Here is a 19,298-nt window from a genome sequence, read left to right as displayed (position 1 = left end):
CCACGTTTTTCTTCATACAGTCCAGCTTCTCGGATTATTTGCTCAGCATATAGATTGAATAAGTGTGGAGAAAGAATACAACCCTGACGTTTAAGCACTCCCTTCTTGATTTTAAACCATGTAGAAAAATGTTAATACTGTAATATGATTTTGGAGTGCATAATATTTTAGCAGGCAATCAAGTTAAAGGAAACAAATATTCTTTCTGTGTTAATGAATAATGCTTTTCAAATGTATCAAGTTTTGAGGAAGTTTCTTGGCTGCCAGAAAGAGAATAGCTACCTTGAATTACAAAAAGGAGTTTAATCCTCTTTCTCTCAACTATTACTTTTATTTCTAGTGGAATTTCTACAGTTCATTTAATTCAGGGTTCAAATTTGTATGGTCACATATTTATCAAAATGTTAAATATATTTATTAGGAGATTTGGTATATATTTATTAGATGAAGGAAAAAATAAGACCTGTTCTCTGGATGATTACAGTGATTGTGATACTTTAAATTATTCCAAAAAAGAAAGCTGGATGTATTTTAATGACTCAAATGGTCAAAGACCCTGCAGCACGTTGTACCTTTTCTCCCACAGAGTGTATGCTTCTGCTGTCAGAGAGGACTGTATAAACGGGTAATATAAAAAGACAAATATTATTTCCTATTGGTAATGCTTGTCCACATTAGGGAACACAGAACTTTCAAACTGGAAAAAAAAAAAAAAAAAAAAAAAACTGCTCTTAAAATGTTCCCATCTGCTCTAGATAAGAACAGTTAATGAATAATGAAGGAAGTGGTGTCTTGAAATGAGACGGGTTCATTGTTCTCCTGGAAAGAATTTTAGACTAATTCTCCTATGACTGTACAACTAAATGGGTCTATAATGCAGCATTTTTAATGTTAATAATCTACTTGCACAAACCAAACCAAGCAAATAGCAAGTCAAATATTGAATCTCTTTGTAATTTAAAAAAAAAAAAATCAACACTGGTCATAGATAAGGCCTTAGTGGACACTCTTCATGTCTCTCCTGCCTTCTCATCTTTGGGGTCTTAGCAGAAATGTATTTTGTTTAAAATGTTGAATTTCTTTTACTGAGTAGCTCTTCTGGATAAATATTACTCTGAAAATAAAAAGGGTTCTTCAGAATTCCTCTAAAACAGATCAGCTATGAATTGTAATTAATTGTCAAATTTATTAATTTGTATCACTCACTCACTCACTGCCATCCAGTTCATTCTGACTCATAGCAACCCCCTTTGGATTTCTGAGGCTGTAAATCTTTACAGAAGTAGATTGCCCCATCTTCCTTCTGTGGAGCAGCTGGTGGGTTTAAACTACCAACCTTCTGGTTAGCAGTCAACTGCTTTAGGCACTACACTACCAGAGCTCCTTAAAAGTGGTATAGCTTATGAATAACTAGTAGCTGATTAAGGAGTAAGATTACAAAGATTAGACATATGTAAGGCTTAAATTTACTGATCAATATTGAAAGCATTATGGCAGGCTCAGTTCACTAGACCCCATGAGGTATGTCGTTGATTTGTGACTTAGAAGACCTGATGTGTTTCAAAGTAGAACTGCTTCATAAGGTTTTCTGGCCTGTACTCTTTATGGAAGCAGATTGCCAGGTCTTTTTTTCCCACAGAGCTGCTGGTGGGTTCAATCCACAAATCTCTCAGTTAGCAGCCAAGAATAAACCATTTGCGCCACCTGGGGACCTCACATGCCAAGATACATGACATTATGCTTTTTTTAAAAGTTGGAAAGATACTTTTATCATTTTAGAAGACCACTTAAAAGTATCAATATAAAAAGCTATACTAATCTTGTGCCTGCTTGGGAAAAGTTATCAAGGGTTTCAGTGGGGACCAATGGATTCATTTACTCACTCAATCAATCAGAAAGAGTTATGGAGCTCCTACTAGATGTTGTGCATGACTTATAATATTGCTGTCAATAAATTCTGCCTGAAAGTCTTGACAATGAAACCCAGTAAGCTCTTGGCGTTTCTAGGTCCTCTTTTCAATGAAAGGCCTAAGAGGCAGAGTGATAGGGATCCAGATACTTTCTCTTTTCATGGGTAAGAGCCTATCCTGTGTTAATGCCGAATGGCAAGAGAAGGAAAGGGAGTAAGAAGAATAATGACTATAAAATTCTCTGCTTGATGCCTGATTTTTGGAGCAGTATTACTATTATTACTTTTATTATTATTATTCAGGATAGAAAGACAAGGATGGTGGTGACATTGGCTGAATCTGAAATGAAGAGGATATGAAAGCAGTGAAATGGAAAGGGAGGACCACAAACAGGAACCTCAAGCTTATTTTTCTCCAGTTAAATAATTTCTATAGTGAACAGGATTCTGTTTTTACTTGCTGTTTATTTCTTCTTCCCGCTCCCATCTGCTTTTCACTCATGTTCTGTGCTTTATTCTCCCAAGCCGCTGATATCCAACTTCAGAAAATATTTCATTAACAATTAGGAAGTTACAGCTAATGACTGACTGAAAGCTCACTGTGTGGGCCCGGGAATGGTGGGAATTCTTACTTATGGGCCTACTTAGATTAAGTTTGTCCAAAGACAGTTATGCACAGATAACTGTATTTTCTTTTCCTGTCTTTGTGTGCTAACAGCTATAGATCCCCAGGCCCAAGAAAGAGGGCATGAAGGGCTTCAGCATGATGGACTTCCTAGATCAAGGGCATGAAATGACTTACACAAGATGGAGAACTGCTGGCTAGGTACCAATACAGCAAGAGAGCTGTCCCAGGAATGGTCAATGGGCCAGAAATCAAATACATCAGCAATTCAATGGTGCTATTAAGGACCCAGAAATCCCTAAGTGACACAAACTGTTAAAGGTTTAAACTATTAAACTATTAGCCAAATCGTTGGTGGTTCTAACCTACTCAGAGGTGCGTCAGAACATAGGCCTGATGATCTGCTTCCAAAAGGTCAAATCTTTGAAAATCCTCTGGAGCAGAGTTCAATTCAGCACACAGGGGTTGCCTTGAGGTGGAACTGATGCAACAGCAACTAACAAGAACATGAAAAACCCTATCAGAGAATGTCCACAATGACTGTTGTTGTTAGGTGCTGTTGAGTCGTTTCTGACTCATAGCGACCCCTTGCACAGCAGAACGAAACACCGCCTGATCCCGGCCAGCTCCACGATCCCTGCTATACTTGAGCCCATCATCGCAGCCAACGTGTCAATCCATCTTGTTGAAGGCATCCCTCTCTTTTGTCGACCCTCCACCCTACCAAGCATGACATCCTTCTCCAGGGAATGGTCCCTTCTGACAACATGACCAAAATAGGTGAGACAAAGTCTGGCCATTCTTGCTTCCAAGGAGCATTCTGGCTGCACTTCCTCCAGGACAGATCTGTTAGTTCTTTTAGCAGTCCATGGTACTTTCAGCATTCTTCGCCAGCACCACAACTCAAAAGCATCAATTCTTCTTTGGTCTTCCTTATTCATTGTCCAGCTCTCACATGCATACAAGGCGATTGAAAATATTATGGCTTGTGTCAGGTGCACCTTAGTCCTCAAGGAGACATCCTTGCTCCTCGGCACTTGAAAGTGGTCCTTCGCGGTTGACTTTCCCTCCATAAATTATGTTTTATGACAATAAAACATAATTGGAGAAATGCAGAAATTAATCTGCAATCTGAGGCTCTTTCTGAAGTTCTGCATCCCATTTTGGTTGACAGGGTTAAGAAAAGGAAGCTAATTTGATTTAAAAGTTTGAAAATATGATCTTTGATGAAAGGTTAAAGGAATTGGGGTTCTTTGGGCCAGGTAAAACACAACTGCACAATTGACTTAATAAATGTCAGATACTTGAAATCAACTTCAACATCTAGACATCTGAAGCTGACAAAGTAGAGTTAAATTGCAGTAAGAGACTTTGTTTTAACTTTAATAAGGAAGTTCCTGGAAGGCATCTAAATCTCTTACTGCAATTTAACTTAATGTTACAAGGTTAATTAAACACAAACAGGCTACCAAGGAAAGCTGTGGAATCTTGGCTCCTAGATAGAAAACCACATATCTTAAATCGTTTAGGTTTACATCTGCCTAGACTTAAGAGACTGGATTGAATAACTCCCAGAGTGTGCTTACAGCATTATAATTCTATAACTGATTTTATAGTTTTTAACTTCTTCCATGCGTGGGTGAGACACACATTCATATGAACTCTAGGGTAGAAGAAAATATGCAGCAAACCCTATATACAAAGTATCTTGAGTTTGATTACTTGGCATAATAAAGGGAAAGTTTTGTTTTTAAACTGGCTCTTTTCCTGAACACTACTAAGGAGAATTCTAATTTGGAATAATATTTTATTATAGCATTATAAGATAGTCCCAAATCATTTACATACTGCATCCATTGAACTACTTATCAATACCACATTCAAAGTAGTTTGTTTTGAGCAAAGAAAGGGCTCAAGTAGAGTTTAACAAGGTAACAAATCTTTATTTTTGGCCTTAGCAGGAGTTTGTCAAAAAAAAAAAAAAAAAGCAAAACCCCATGTATTTCTGTTACAAATGGTCAAAAATGAGAACAATAAAACCAACTCATTTCTTCACAATATTAAGGTGCCTTAATACCTTCCTCTCATGTGCTACAATATTTAAAAAAAAAAAAAAGTTAATTTTTCATTTCTTCACAATATTAAAGCACCTTAGTATCTTCCTCTCATCTGCTGCTACAATAGTTAAAAAAAAAAAAAAAAAAAAAAGTTAATTTTTTTGGGGTGGGGTGGAAATCCAGGCTGTAATTGCTAAGCATTTGATGAATTGTGGCTTAATGCTAAATAATTATTCTTCATCTTTTTTTCTTCTGTCAAAGTGGGCAAATCATTTCTTTTTATTACTTTTTTTAAAAAAGAAAGAAATAAGCCACTGTGACATCCATTCCATTTTAAACTAATGCTTCTATTATTCCATACCTAAATGGGGCTGACATCATCAGCCCCTTCGTGTCCTGAAAGATCTTTAGCTCCAGTCCACTGCTACATACTTTATGCATTACATGCAATAAAATACCTCAAGATTTTGAAAATATTTATTTTAAAAACAGCAATCAAATTGTCTGTAATCACATTTTCTGCTTGGCTTCGAAAGCTGCATTATTCAATATGCCAGTGGTCCTTTCCATAATGGCAACATATTAGAAATTCATGCTGCTCTAATACATCTGAATCCTTAATGTACAGCACTCCCCATAGACCTAAAGAAACACTCCTGCTCCATTTCCCTATGTCCCGTGCAGTACCTACTGAAGTGATGGTTGTCAAAACAGTTGTATAGTGGCCTTTGAATGCAAAGGGTGCCTTGACTGAATGCTAAAAATTACAATAAACCTGAGTATATACATTATGCTTGCTTTTGTTGCTGGCAAAAATAAGGCATTTGGGAAATAAACCCCCCAATTTTACAGCTTTTTAACATCTTTTTCCATTTTAAACTCCAGAATTTGAAATTTGAAGCATTCAAAGAAATTGAAATCTCCTTTGTTGCTTTTTTCATTGTAAATTTTCTATAATGTGTCATTAGGAACCACACTCTACAAAAAGCCCAGGTTCTAAATAAATCCTTTCTGTGAGGCCATTCTAAAACTTTGCACGGTTTTTCTTTGTATGAAAGAGCTTCTGTTGACTGCACAAAGAACAAGCAATCGCCACATATAGGCCAGGCAGCAAGGCTTGGATGACTTTATACAGGGTTGCATTTTCCCTTCCACCAAGCCATGATTAAACCCAGCAGTGAGTGTATCAGAGCTGGGAGAAAAAAGAAGAGAGGCACTTGATTTCAGTTTGTAGGAATCAAAAGATTTCTCATCAACCATGAATAGTTAATACAGGCATTTTCTTACTCCACTTTTTTCTCAAAATAGTTTTATACAGTAGTCCCCACTTATCCGCAGTTTCACTTCTTGTGGTTTCAGTTACCGGCAGTCAACTGTGGTTGAAAAATATTAAATGGAAAATTCCAGAAATACACAATTCATTAGTTTTAAATTGTGCATCATTCTGAGTAGCACTATGGCATCTCAGAGCCATTCAGCTCCATCCTTCCAGGATAGGAATCATCCTTTGTCCAATTTATCCACTTTGCATACACCATCCGCCCATTCATTAGCTAGTAGCCATCTAGGTATCAGGTTATCAGACTGACTATCAGATCTCCAGTCATGGTCATAGTGCTTTTGTTTGAGTAACCTTTATTTTATTTAATAATTTTTCTACTTTATTATTAGTCATTGTTGTTAACCTCTTACTATGTCAAGGACTGGTTGCTATGAGTCGGGTCCAACTTGTCGGCACATAACAACAACAACAACATGCCTAAGTTATAAATCAAACTTTATCAGAGGTATGTATGCACAGGAAAAAAACATAGGGATCAGTACTATCCACAGTTTTAGGCATCCACTGGGAGACTTGGAATGTATCCCTCACGGATAAGGGAGTACCACTGTAGTTTCTTTTTTAACAATATGAAAACACCACTCCTTCACACAAAGCCATGTCTCTTTCTGCTTAATGGCAGAATAATATTTTCCACTCAAAAGAAATTACCGGTTCCATAGGTTCAATTACCTTAATATTATCAATTAGGCTTTGGGGGATAGGTAGGTTACTGAGAATACCAAAGTGATGGCAGGAAAAAAATTACTAAGCAACCAAAGCAACAAGTCAAATTAATGGTGAAATCTGGATAAGTGCTTTAGTCCACTAAGAATGAATCATAAGAAAATGTTGCTTCTTGGAAGGACCTTAGAGTTCAACCAGATGTTTGATTTTCTATCTTTTTGAAGTCAGGACATTTTATTCAAGTGAAATTTTATAAGAAATGTGAACAAATGAGACAAATAAGAACAAAGCTGGCCTGGTTGATTCTTGGAATACCCTGGACCCAAGGAGCTCAGTTTGGAATGCACAGAGCCCATCCCATTGGCTTACAGACAAGTGCTGGGACTTGCCCACAGTTAATAAGCTTATTGAAGGTGAGGCCTGGCTTTCCAGACTCCCAGTCCACTGCTCTCTTAACCAGATTCCATGTTCCATGATTAGCGGGCTAATCAATTACTCACTATCAAAATAACTCTGTTCAAAGTTAAGAGAAATGGAACTCTTATATGTTGGGTCCTGAATGGCTGAACTAATTGGCACTTACTAGGCAGCATAGGAGCTCTGGTAGCATAGTGGCTAAAAGCACTTGACTGCTAACCAGAAGGCTGGTGGTTCAAACCCACCAGCCACTCCTCGGAAGGAAGGTTGGGCAATCCTACTTCCGTAGTGATACTGCCTCGGAAACCCAAGGAGGGGTCGCTAGGAGTCGGGGCCGACTCGACGGCACATAACAACAACAACAACAGGCAGCATACCCTTATAGAAATCCTACTCTGTTTTATTGCCCATCTTTGGAAAATAGGGATTTTAAGAAAATGGAATCTTTTAAAAAGTACCAGAAAACCAACTTCTTGTTTGAGTCCCGACTGACTACTAACATATAAAATAGCACAGGCAAGAATATGCAAAAAGAAACTTTGGGGAATTTTGCGAAGAAATCTCACCCTATATAAACTGCAACCTTATATATATGCCTATGGTAAATTTCAGAGGGCAATCTAGTTATCCTGCTTTGATGGCTTTATTTTCAGAAAAGATTCTCATGGAATATCTCTAGGACCCACTGTATACCAGGCACTGTTGTTGTTGTTGTTATGTGCCGTCAAGTTGGACCCAACTCATAGCGACCCCTACTTGGGTTTCTGAGGTGGTATCACTACGGAAGTAGATTGCCCAACCTTCCTTCCAAGGAGTGGCTGGTGGGTTTGAACCGCCAGCCTTCTGGTTAGCAGACAAGTGCCTTAGGCACTATGCTACCAGAACTCCTCACAACAACATTACGAGATTGAAAATGTTATTACATCCATTTCATAGGTGAGGAAATGGAGGCTCAGTCATGTGGCTGGTAAGTGGCAGGTCTCTGGTGGTGTAGTTTCTAACACATATGACTGCTAACCAGAAGGTTGGTGGTTCAAATCCACCAGCCACTCCATGGAAGGAAGACCAAGCAATTTACTTTTGGGAAGATTTATCACCTCAAAAACCCAGTAGGGGTCGCTTTGAGTCAGAATCAATTAGATGGCAGTGACTTTTTTTTTTCTTTCAGATGAAAGACATTGATTTTAATCACTATGGCATATAAGGACACTCCATAGAAGGTAAAGATTTACTTGTTCAATATCAGGCTTATTATTGTCTTTTTCTCACAGATGTAAAGATTAAAGTATAAATAAATCTTTCACAAAGCCCTCTCTCCCAAGTCATACAGGCTTGTTTTTCCTATTTTATTTGCAAAATATTTAATCAAATACTTTTTTCTTATTTTATTTAACAAATAAGAAATCAAATGATGTACTGTACTGGATAAATCTGCTGCAAAAGACCTCTTTAAAGTGTTAAAAAGCAAAGATGTCACTTTGCAGACTAAAGTGTGCCTAACCCAAATCATGGTATTTTCGTTTTCCTCATAAGCATATAAAAGCTGGATAATGAATAAAGAAGATAAAAGAATTGGTGACTTTGAATAATACTCTAGAGAAGAATGTTAAATACACCATGGACTGCCAGAAGAATGAAGAAATCTGTCTTGGAAGAAGTACTGTCAGAATGCTCCTTAGAAGCCAGGATGGCAAAGACTTGGCTCACATATTTAGGACATATTATCGGGGGGATCAGTCCCTGGAGAAGGACATCATGCATGGTAAAAGTAAAAGGTCAGTGAAGAAAAGGAAGAACCTCAAAGAGATTGGGAGCTCTGGTAGCTTAGTGCCTAAGGCACTTGGCTGCTAACAAGAAGGCTGGCGGTTCAAACCCACCAGCCACTCCTCAGAAGGAAGGTTGAGCAATCTACCTCCGTAGTGATACCGCCTGGGAAACCCAGGGAGGGGTCACTATGAGTTGGGTCTGACTTGACGGCAAATAGCAACAACAACAATGAGATAAATTGACACAGTGGCTACAACAATGGACTCAAGCATAGCAACGATTGTGAATATGGTGCAGAACCAAGTGATGTTTTGTTCTGTTTTACATAGGGTAGATGTAAGTCCAAACTCAGTCAACAGCACTGAACAACAACAACAACATGTGCAGGCATGGCAGTCCATGTGCTGTGCAAATGATTCAGATGCTCAGCTGCTAACTGAAAATGTTGGTGGCTCAAGTCTACCAGAGGTGCCCAGGAAGAAAAAGTAGCCATTGAAAATCCTATGAGGGACCATTCTACTTTGACACACACAGGGAAGCCATGAGTTAGAATCAATTTAATGCAACTGGAGAATATGGAGGCACTGTTCTAAGCCAAAAAAACCACTGCCATCGAGTCAATTCCAACTCATGGTTACCCTATAGGACAGTGTAAGGCTGTGAATCTTTGCAGAAGCATATTGTGACATCTTTCTCCCTAAGAGCGGCTGTTGGGTTCCAACTGCCCAATGTTTTGGTTAGCAGCCAAGAGCTTTAACCACTGCCCACCAGGGCTCCTTTAGGCAAAGGTCTTAAGCCATGCATACATGTTCATTTAACCCCATGAAGTTATGATTACAATTATCCCCATTTTTCAGATGGGGAAGCTGGGGCATTTACTGGTTGAGCCATTGAGCCAATCACTTACCCACTCTGAACCTCCATTTTCCACCTGTAAAATTGGGACAATAATACCTCATGCAGAAGTGGTTGTAACACCTCTGGTAAGTGGTAGGGCCAAGATGAGTGGATAATGAATAATATAGAGGGAGCAGCTAGCATAGAACTGGCCTGTTGTAGGCACTTGACTTCATTTCAATTTATTTGTCTGAGAGGTTTTCAATTTATTCACCCATAACAGTAAGATAAAAGAATGTGTTAATAGAGAAGTGAAGGAAAAATCTACTAGGGTTGCAGAATTTTAAAGAATTAAGATATTCATTTTTATTTATGGACTTAATTTTTCATTTCTAATATTTTAGGCACTGTTAGGCAACATAACCAGTGAAATTGTATCACTAAGATTTCCAGTGAGGATAAGAAATAGGTAGAGACAATAAAAATTATCTTAAAAATAAAATCTAAGTAAAGATTATATACTGTTTATAATCATTTATATTATATAAAACTACCCATATATAATTATGCACATACATTAAGCATTACAATAACTTCTAAAATATATACAATATGTAAATGTGACCTAAAATACTTTCACCTCTTCAATCTATTCAAATTCTAAAACTCCATGATGTGAAGATATAAACACAAAGATGCAAGTATAATATTAACAACAAAAACCCAATTTTAATAACATTGATGGGCTTTGTGAAAATACAGTTGGAAATATTTGATCCTAACACAAATCTGCTTAGGGTGATTATATGCATAGGATTCTAACTTTTACAAGATCATTATTTAAAGCCTGTAAGTGTTAGCTTTTATTCGTTGTTTCCAGATTGTAAGTGATATTGTAAGAATAGTGAGGTAAGAGCATGTCATTTCTAGGAAGAGAGCTTTTTCATTCTGTTTTCTGTAAACATTATTTTCTTTTGTATGTGAATATGCAGGAGCTCTGGTGGAGTAGTGCCTAAGGCATTTGACTGCTAACCAAAAGGCTGGCAGTTCAAACCCACCAGCCACTGGGCAATCTACTTTCGTAGAAATACTGCCTCGGAAACCCAAGGAGGGGTCGCTATGAGTCAGATTCGATTCCACTGCAGTGAGTTCAGTTTTTTTTTTTTTTTTAAATGTGAATATTAGAGTCCCTGGGTGGTACAAGCTGTGACTAGTTGTTAACCTAAAGGGTGGTGGTTTGAATCCACCAAACGGAGCCACACACACACACACACACAAGCCTACTTTATAGGTCTACGTATATAATGGTTACAGCCAAGAAAATTCTTTGGAGAAGTTCTACTTTGCAACATACGGGGACACATAAGTTGGGATCAACTTGACAGCAATGGGTTTTTTTTGATATGTAAGTAGTGATGACCTAAATTGTGTCCTATTTATAAACATATTTCAAAAGCTGGCAAGCTAGTTGTTCAATTTTGAGATCATATTCAACACAGGCAAAGTGACTAGGAAAGTTTTATTATGTTTTCATAATGTGTAATATTAACAACAAAAAACCCAGTTTTAGTAACATTGACCAGCTTTGTGAAAATACAATTGGAAATATTTGATCCTATACATAAATCTGGGAGCTCTGATAGCATAGTGCCTAAGGCATTTGACTGCTAACCAGAAGGCTAGCGGTTCAAACTCACCAGCCACTCCTCGGAAGGAAGATGAGGCAATCTACTTCCGTAGTGACACTGCCTCGGAAACCGAAGGAGGGGTCGCTATGAGTCGTGCCGACTCGACGGCACATAACAACAACAATAACATACATAAATCTGCCTAGGGTGGTTTATATGCATAGGATTCTAACTTTTAGAATAAAAGTTTTTGTTTTATTATAATAATAAAAAATAATAAAAGAAAACTTTTAAACAAAAGATAGCTCCTAATTCTTTCAATGGCTGTGATGATAAAATTTTATACTCTTAGGGTGATGAGAAAACCTTACACTCTCAAGAGTTTCTATCAAAGAAAATAATCTCTTGATGCCTTTTAAACTTTAAATGTGTAAGCTTGAAGGGTTGTTTATCCTTAGATCCATAATCTTTGGGGTTGATGTGAAAACAGCTTAATAGCCCATCTCTCTGCCCTCACTGTCACCACCCTGGTGTAGGTCCTCAACACCTCTTGCCTGAATTATGGCAACAGGCTCCTAAAGGTTTTCCACAACTCTAGCTTCTTACCACTGCTACACATGTTGGGTACTACTGCTAGAACTGTTTTCCCACAACGTTGCCTTCATAATGCTTTTGCCTTAAGTAAAACCACCAATGGTTTTGTATAATCTGTCATACCAAGCCCATATTCCTTTGATTGCTTTTTGAAGCCTTTGGTTAAAGCTCCCAACTTAAAATACCCACTCTGATTTTCTAATGTGCTCCAACATGCGTTTTCTTTTCTTTCTGTTTATCCAAATCAAAACCATCTTCAAGCCCTGACTGCAGTCTTACATTTCCACTAAGTTTTATAAACTACCTGTATTAGATCACAGTAATTTTTTCAACTTGGAAGTCCTACTGGGATCATGATCAGTACAACTAAGCTTAACATTTCTTTTTGCCTCTAATTGCTTTGTGCTTCTCTCTCTGTCATACCTGTTTATGTTTTCTCTGTAGTTTATACGTTCCTGAAGGACAGTGACCGTGTCCTAGCATTCCTTTGAGCTTTTGCAAGCATTTTGACCACAGCAAGAATTCCAAACGTACATAGCGTCTTATGGCATTTTAGTTAGAGGATATCTCAAGAATCAAGAGGCTCTTTGTTTCTCAAGTAAATTAGTAAACAAAAGATAGCTCCTGATTCATTCAACTTTTTTAGATTTCTATTGCAACTTTATAGTGTCTCAAACTCAGTATCCTAAAATTCAGTCAGATATCTAGGCTTTGAAACAAGATCTTACAACAAATTTTATCTTCAAGTTTACTTTGTGCAAGACCACACTGACTTGGAAAAATGAATTTAATATAGATTTGGATGTAAGAATCAACAGCATGAACTAGATCTGTTCTGTCTAATATAGTAGCCACTAGTTCTGGTGGCCTAGTGGATAAGGCATTTGGCTGCTAACCAGAAGGCTGGCAATTCAAATAAACCACCCACTCTGTGGAAGGAAGACTGGGGCAATCTATTTTCATAAAGATTTACAGCCTTGGAAACCCAATGGAGCTGAAATTGACTCCATGGCAGTAAGTTTGAGTTTTTTGAGCTAAATATGAATACTTAACTGTAAATTAATTAAAATAAAAAATTTAGTCCTTTGATTGCACTTTCTTGTTGTTATGTGCCATGGAGTTGGACCTGGCTCATAGCGACCCCTCCTTGGGTTTCTGAAGTGGTGTCACATAGAAGTAGATTGCCCAACCTTCCTTCTGAGGAGTGGCTGGTGGGTTTGAACCGCCAGCCTTCTGATTAGCAGTCAAGTGCCTTAGGCATTACTAGACACATTTAAAGTGCTCAAAAGGAAGTGACTGTTATCAGACAGTGCAGATTGTCAAATAGCTCCATAATCACAGGAAGTTCTATTTCACAGTGTTGAAGACTATTCAAAGCCTCACTAGTATTACTTGTTAACCAAAAACCAAACCAAACTCACTGCCATTGAGTCAGATCTGACTCATAGCAACCCCTCCTTGGGTTTCCAAGGCAGTATCACTATGGAAGTAGATTGTCCAATCTTCCTTCTGAGGAGTGGCTGGTGGGTTTGAACTGCCAGCCTTCTGCCTAGCAGTCAAATGCCTTAGGCACTACGCTACCAGAGCTCCTAGTATTACTTTCTAGAGGAGCTTTTTTGCTCACAAATATAAAATGTTACCCAGTACTATGGGTGGGCAAATTAGAAGTCCTCCTGTAGAATATTGTTTGAGAAGTAACAGGATCACCACCATTATCTCTCTCAGGCTCACCACTTGGTGATAAGTCCTTGTTAGACTCACTTTGCCAAGAATCAGAATGGTAAATTAGAGTTTCCTTCCTTTAGCTTAGACCAAAAAGATGATTTGTCTTCCTTCTGCTTTCATAAAGTATTAAAAGTTCCAAGGGAAATACCACATTGAGGCAAAAACACACATCACAAGTGAATTTTTTGGCAGTGGGCTGCATGGAGAGAGCATCAAGAAATTTGGATGAACAGAGGCTACTGGTGGGCAGAGAAAAGCACTGTGAGAGGAGAGCCTAGGAAGGGCCTGCATCTCAGCTGTGACTGGATCAGTCCTGGGCAGACCTTTGGAGAATGGAGTGACTTCCATGGGCAGCAGTTCTGGAGACATCCTATACCCATAGTTATCAAAGCTGTATAAGCACTTCATAGAGTCTAGAGGGAGTGTCCTAAGAATGCTAAACCAAAAAGTCACTGCAATTGAATGGATTCCAACCCATAGTGACCTGCTTTGGGTTTCCAAGGCAGTAAATATTTATGGACGTAGATTGCCCAGTCTTTTTCTGCTGAGTAGCTAGTGGGTTTAAACCACCAACCTCCTGGTTAGCAGTCAAATGCCTTAGCACTATGCCACCAGAGAGAGTGTAAAATGTGGCTCTGTTGTTCTTTGGTGCTGTTGAATCGATTTTGACTCATAGAGACCCCAAGTGACAGAGTGGAATGGCCCCACAGGGTCTTCTGTAATCTTTAACCATGGAGTTGATTGTGCAGTGCGTAAGGCATTTGACTGCTAATCAGATGCCTGGTGGTTCACTCCATGGAAGGAGGACCAGACAATCTACCCCCTTAAAGATTTACCACCTCAGAAACTCAATGGGGGTCTCAGAATTGCCTCGATGGGAGTGGGTTTGGTTTTTACTTTTGGAATCTTTACTAAGCAGATGACCAGGACTTTCTCCCACAGTGCACTTGAAATAAGGAGGTGAATTACATAAAGGAAAAAGAGATTTGAGAGTTGCACTATGTAGCTGAATATCTTGTTATCCTTCTTGTGGTCCAACTCCTATTTCTACCATGAGGAAGCACAGTAGACTGTCTCCTCTTTCCTCTCTTTCTTAGGGAATGATAAGGTGGGGAGGGAGAGGGAGGACAGGAGTATGAGCCCATCATTTGGTCATCATTTGATGAACTGAGTCTGAAGGTTTATTCCTTAAGAGGAAGAGGCAGGAAACTTTTCAGGGTGACCCCTGTGAAGCACAACTGTGGGTCAAGGAACTTGGTTTTGCTTTTGTCTCTGGTTTCTGAAAATAGCCTGAGCAATTAAGGTGCTCTTCATTTTTCTAAAATAGCCAGACAACACTTAAGCATTTGCAAATGAGTTGGGAGTCTTCAACTCCTAACTATGGCCACATATCTCAAGAAGGGAGGGGGACATGATGAAATCTCTGAACAAACAACTGCTCCTGACCTTCGGAAGCCTGATGTAATTTGTTAGTAGGGTTAAAGAGACACCTTTCTGGGTAGGCACCAAGGTATCTGACAACCTTCCCCCTAGGCTGGTAAGTCTGGGAAAATTTACATTATGCTCCATGTCATGAATGCTTTGGGTATAAAAATGGATGAGAGATGAACCTTGGAGTCCATCAGCTATAGTGCTAGGTGGAAGCATGCATAGCAGAAATTTTCAGCCTGCCTAATTAAACCAAGGAGCTCTGGTAGCATAGTGGCTAAGGCACTTGACTGCTAATCAGAAGGCTGGCGGTTCAAACCCACCAGCCACTCCTCGGAAGGAAGGTTGGGCAATCCTACAACCGTAGTGATACTGCCTCGGAAACCCAAGGAGGGGTCGCTATGAGTCGGGGCCGACTCAATGGCACATAACAACAACAACAACAATTAAACCAAGCTGCCCAAGGGGAGATGGGCAGAAAATATGTCTCCTTTAAATCCCTCACCTATAGCACAAAGTGGATTATGCATAGAAAAGTAGACATCTCTGCCTAGACAGCCTTTTTGAGTCATGGGGAAGAATGACTCAAAAAGGGATCCACATTTGTTTTGATGTGCTGTCTGCTTCTTTTTGTAAGTAATAAAAGTTACTTTCCATGTGCTAACACTCTGGCAGCATCCTGTGTCAGAAGGACATAAAATTCATAGAGGAGTCACTCTTAGTGATTGGTACCTTTTTTCTAATTGCCTTCTGCTGTTTAGAAATCTGGGGCAAACTATGAGTGCATCATCAGAACAGTATCATTCAGATTTATACCGTTAGCACATTTATTTAAAAAACCCAACCAGAACCTTGGTGGTACAATGGTTAAGCTCTTGGCTGCTAACTAACAGGTCAGCACTTCAAATCCACCTGTGGCTTCATGGGAGAAAACACTTGGCAATCTGCTTTTGTAAAAGACTACAGCTTAGGAAATCCTATAGAGCAGTTGTACTCCATTCTATAGGGTCACAGTGAGTTGGAATTAACTCTAGAGCATACAAAAACATTAAAAAACCCAGTCCCTACTTTTTGAAGTCATAGTTAATATTCTTAGGACAAATCCATATAATTATATTATAATCCAAACAACTGAGCAACAGGAATGGGTTTTCTGCCACTCCTGGCTGCTCAGAGAGCTGCCACATCTTAAGAGAATCTACATAGTAATAGGGCATTAGGCTCTGGTCTTCATTCTTGAAAAAACCTACTTTGAGGTTTCTCTCTATTCACATTTTTCCTCCTCTTATGTACATGATTAACAGAAAAACCTTCTGAAGTCACTCAAGTTAGAGAGAAACCTTCAACTTATTTGAAAAAGTATTAACATGACATGTTTTTCTTTATTTTTTCCCAGAAATAATATGAGCAAGTTAATCAATTTGTTCATTGTGAACATGACAGCACTGTTCAGCAAGTTACAAAACTGACAGTAGATTTGGTCAGGCTGGTAAATTACTGAACACAGTCACCAAAGATGGTTAATAGAAAGTCACTCTTAACCTGGGATGGGGTTTATGTCATGGAACAAAGCTCTGTCCTTGGCCATGAACTGCTGATTCCCGACCCCCCCCCCACTAGTTAAGGCATAGATATTATCAAAATTTTGATGACAAAAATCAGAAAGCTTTTATAAAGAGCTAGTATATGAGGGTGCTTGTTAAAATACAAACCCCCTGGACTCATTAGGTAGGGCCTGGGAATTTGTGTTTTTGCTGGTTTTCTGGGTGATACACATTACTACTAAATTTGAGAACTTTAGAGCATTAGAAGATTGAGCACGACAACAGGTTCAATAGACCGGAACATTTTTAACCCAAAACCAAGCCCACTGCCATCAAGTCAATTTCAACTCCTAGTGACCCTACAGGACAAAGTAGTATTGCTTTGTGGAGTTTCGAAGGCTGTAAACCTTTACAGAAGCTCGACTGCTTCATCCTTTCTCCTGCATAGCAGCTGATGGGTTCAAACTGCTGACCATTTGGTTAGCAACCCAGTCCTTTAACCACAGCACCACCAGAGCTCCTTGAAACACTGTTAACACAGATAGACTTTGGTCATGGAATTTTACCTCCAAAATAAAAATGAAAATTGCTTTCTTCCTTTCCTATTATGTAAAATTGTGTAATTTGAGAGTGAAAAATCAGGGAAAATCAAGTTTAATAGTTTCTGTTCAGAATATGCGGCTATCTTACTTGTGTGAGAGTCCTGTGTGGGATGAGAGTTGTCTTCTTTTAAGAAAAACTTTCATCTAAACACCAGTAAGCCAGCACATTCAGTGTCACCATAGTACTAAGTATTTTTGGTTACAAATATGTGTGATAAACAAGTAATTAATTGATTTTGACTTGACAAATATAAATAGAAAACTGCTTTAGGATTTTATAGGATTTACAGAGAATATGCTCCACAGCTCAAAACACAGTTCTCCTTTCAGAATTTAAATCTCCTTGCATTAAATTAGGATTTGCCCTCCCCTATTTCCCTCTTTCCCCACCACTACACAGTATGTTGATCCTTACCACAGAAATGGAGTTAGAGAGCAGTGTTCCCTCCTGTCCCAGCATATTGGAGACGGTGATTTCAGGTAGGTCCATATTTTGTGGATGAAATGGTAGCAGGCCATTATGGTTCATTGGGTGGCACAGAGAGTGGTAGCCAGACTCGACTTCATTCAGGTGAACCAGTGAGTGGTCAGGGAGGGAAGGGGGAGTGATGGGTGGGATATTGAAGTCCTCGCTCTCCAGGCTTGGACCAGGGTAGGACTGCAAAAAAGACAAGAGAGATATTGTTGCATATTATTTTTGCCATGTCTTCATCATCATGAACAAACACACATGAGCCCTTCAGCTAGTATTAACAGCAGCAGCATTATGAATTTGGCAAAGACATTTCAAACACTCAGAATATCATGCTGGAGTTTCCCTATTATGCATGGAAGCAAATTGCCTCACAGGCGTATCCACTTCTGGTATAAAACACACTTCCATTAGGTGGTTTTCTTTTTCCAAGAAGCTGAGCTCAAACCGATTTCAAAGGTCCCATTAAAATTTTCCAGAGTTTTAATCTAGCTGAATACCTTTTTCATGGGAATTGTGAGGAAGGAAGGCAATTTATAAAATTAATGTTTGATCAAACATGTTTCATAGGGCTTCCCCACTGTTCAGATCATGGCCTGAATGAATTCCAGAAGCTCTGGGCAATTGCTTTTGAGTTTTGAAAGCTACATACTTAAATTTGACAAAAGAAAAAATAATTAATAAAGAAGTAAGATATGCATGCTGCTGTGTGGTTAAATTGGAAGTGTGATATATGAAAAAATAAGTCATGAAAAATTATTTTTATCTCCAAGATTATATCATCAAAATAACAATGAAGATTGCTTTCTTGATTTCTGTTTATTAACAAAGAGTTATTTGACTTCTTTCTAAAAGTTGAAAAGTAATATTGCAGTCATTTAGATTCCGCTCACTCAATACTGAAAGGCAAAATAATGTTAATATTACTATTAGGCTAATTTGGAAATAAAAGTCAATATCAGTAAAATAAATAACATTAACATCTTGGGCTCTTTTCTTTTAGAAAGCAGCACTAGATAAAATAGGGAGGGAAGAGGAAAGAAATAGTATATGAAGACACTCCTATAAACATTGAGAAATAAATATAAAGAAGAACTGAATAATAAAACATTGTTACCCATTACTATCAATACACAGTGATCTCTAGCAGTCCTTTACAGAGCAGGTGTCATAATATGAGAGGAACCAATTTTGGTCCAGATAAATCTTGCAAGCCTATCTTTCAAATTAAGACAGGCTTCACCGTGATTGGGTGCATGGGTAACAAGGATTCCCTTGTCTAACAGCACAGTGACTGCTGAAGTGTGCAAGATTTGAAATGAGCAGGCAGAGGGTAGGAGCCAAAGAAAGTAGTGTAAGGTATTCATTGGGAGTTCAGCCAATAAGCTTCATGCTTCTGCGTCCAAGTGCCTGGTGTTATTTTTTCCAGATGGCGTCTATTTGTCTAACAGAAAGAAAATCTTCAAGTTGCACTTGTTAAATGTTGTACAAGTTTTGATATATTTGTTTAGGTGCTGTCAGAAGACAAGATGAAATGAAGAGCTACTTGGAACACCTGGAACTTAGACCTAGTTATGTACAGTCATGTAAGGGTTACAGTTTAGGGGTATATGTAGGGAATGTTTGATTCTTCCCTGGAGATTTTTTCTTTTGCTTTTCTAAATATCTAAGTAGTGCTTAAAAAA

The 19,298-nt window shown here is 38.5% G+C and overlaps 1 protein-coding gene across 1 annotated transcript in view; it reads right to left on the bottom strand.

The window, feature by feature from the left end:
* The window catches only part of TOX (thymocyte selection associated high mobility group box), a 433,752-nt gene that overhangs the window by 185,474 nt on the left and 228,980 nt on the right, over positions 1-19,298 (bottom strand). The window contains exon 3 of the mRNA XM_007939482.2: positions 17,557-17,799. Coding sequence (XP_007937673.1) covers positions 17,557-17,799 — 243 coding nt within the window. The remainder of the gene's footprint in view (positions 1-17,556; positions 17,800-19,298) is intronic.

This window comes from Orycteropus afer, unplaced genomic scaffold (assembly GCF_000298275.1).
Source record: "Orycteropus afer afer isolate SDZICR_OR568_19922 unplaced genomic scaffold, OryAfe1.0 scaffold00060, whole genome shotgun sequence".
Classification (NCBI taxonomy): domain Eukaryota; kingdom Metazoa; phylum Chordata; class Mammalia; order Tubulidentata; family Orycteropodidae; genus Orycteropus; species Orycteropus afer.
This window is presented reverse-complemented; position numbering and strand designations above follow the sequence as displayed.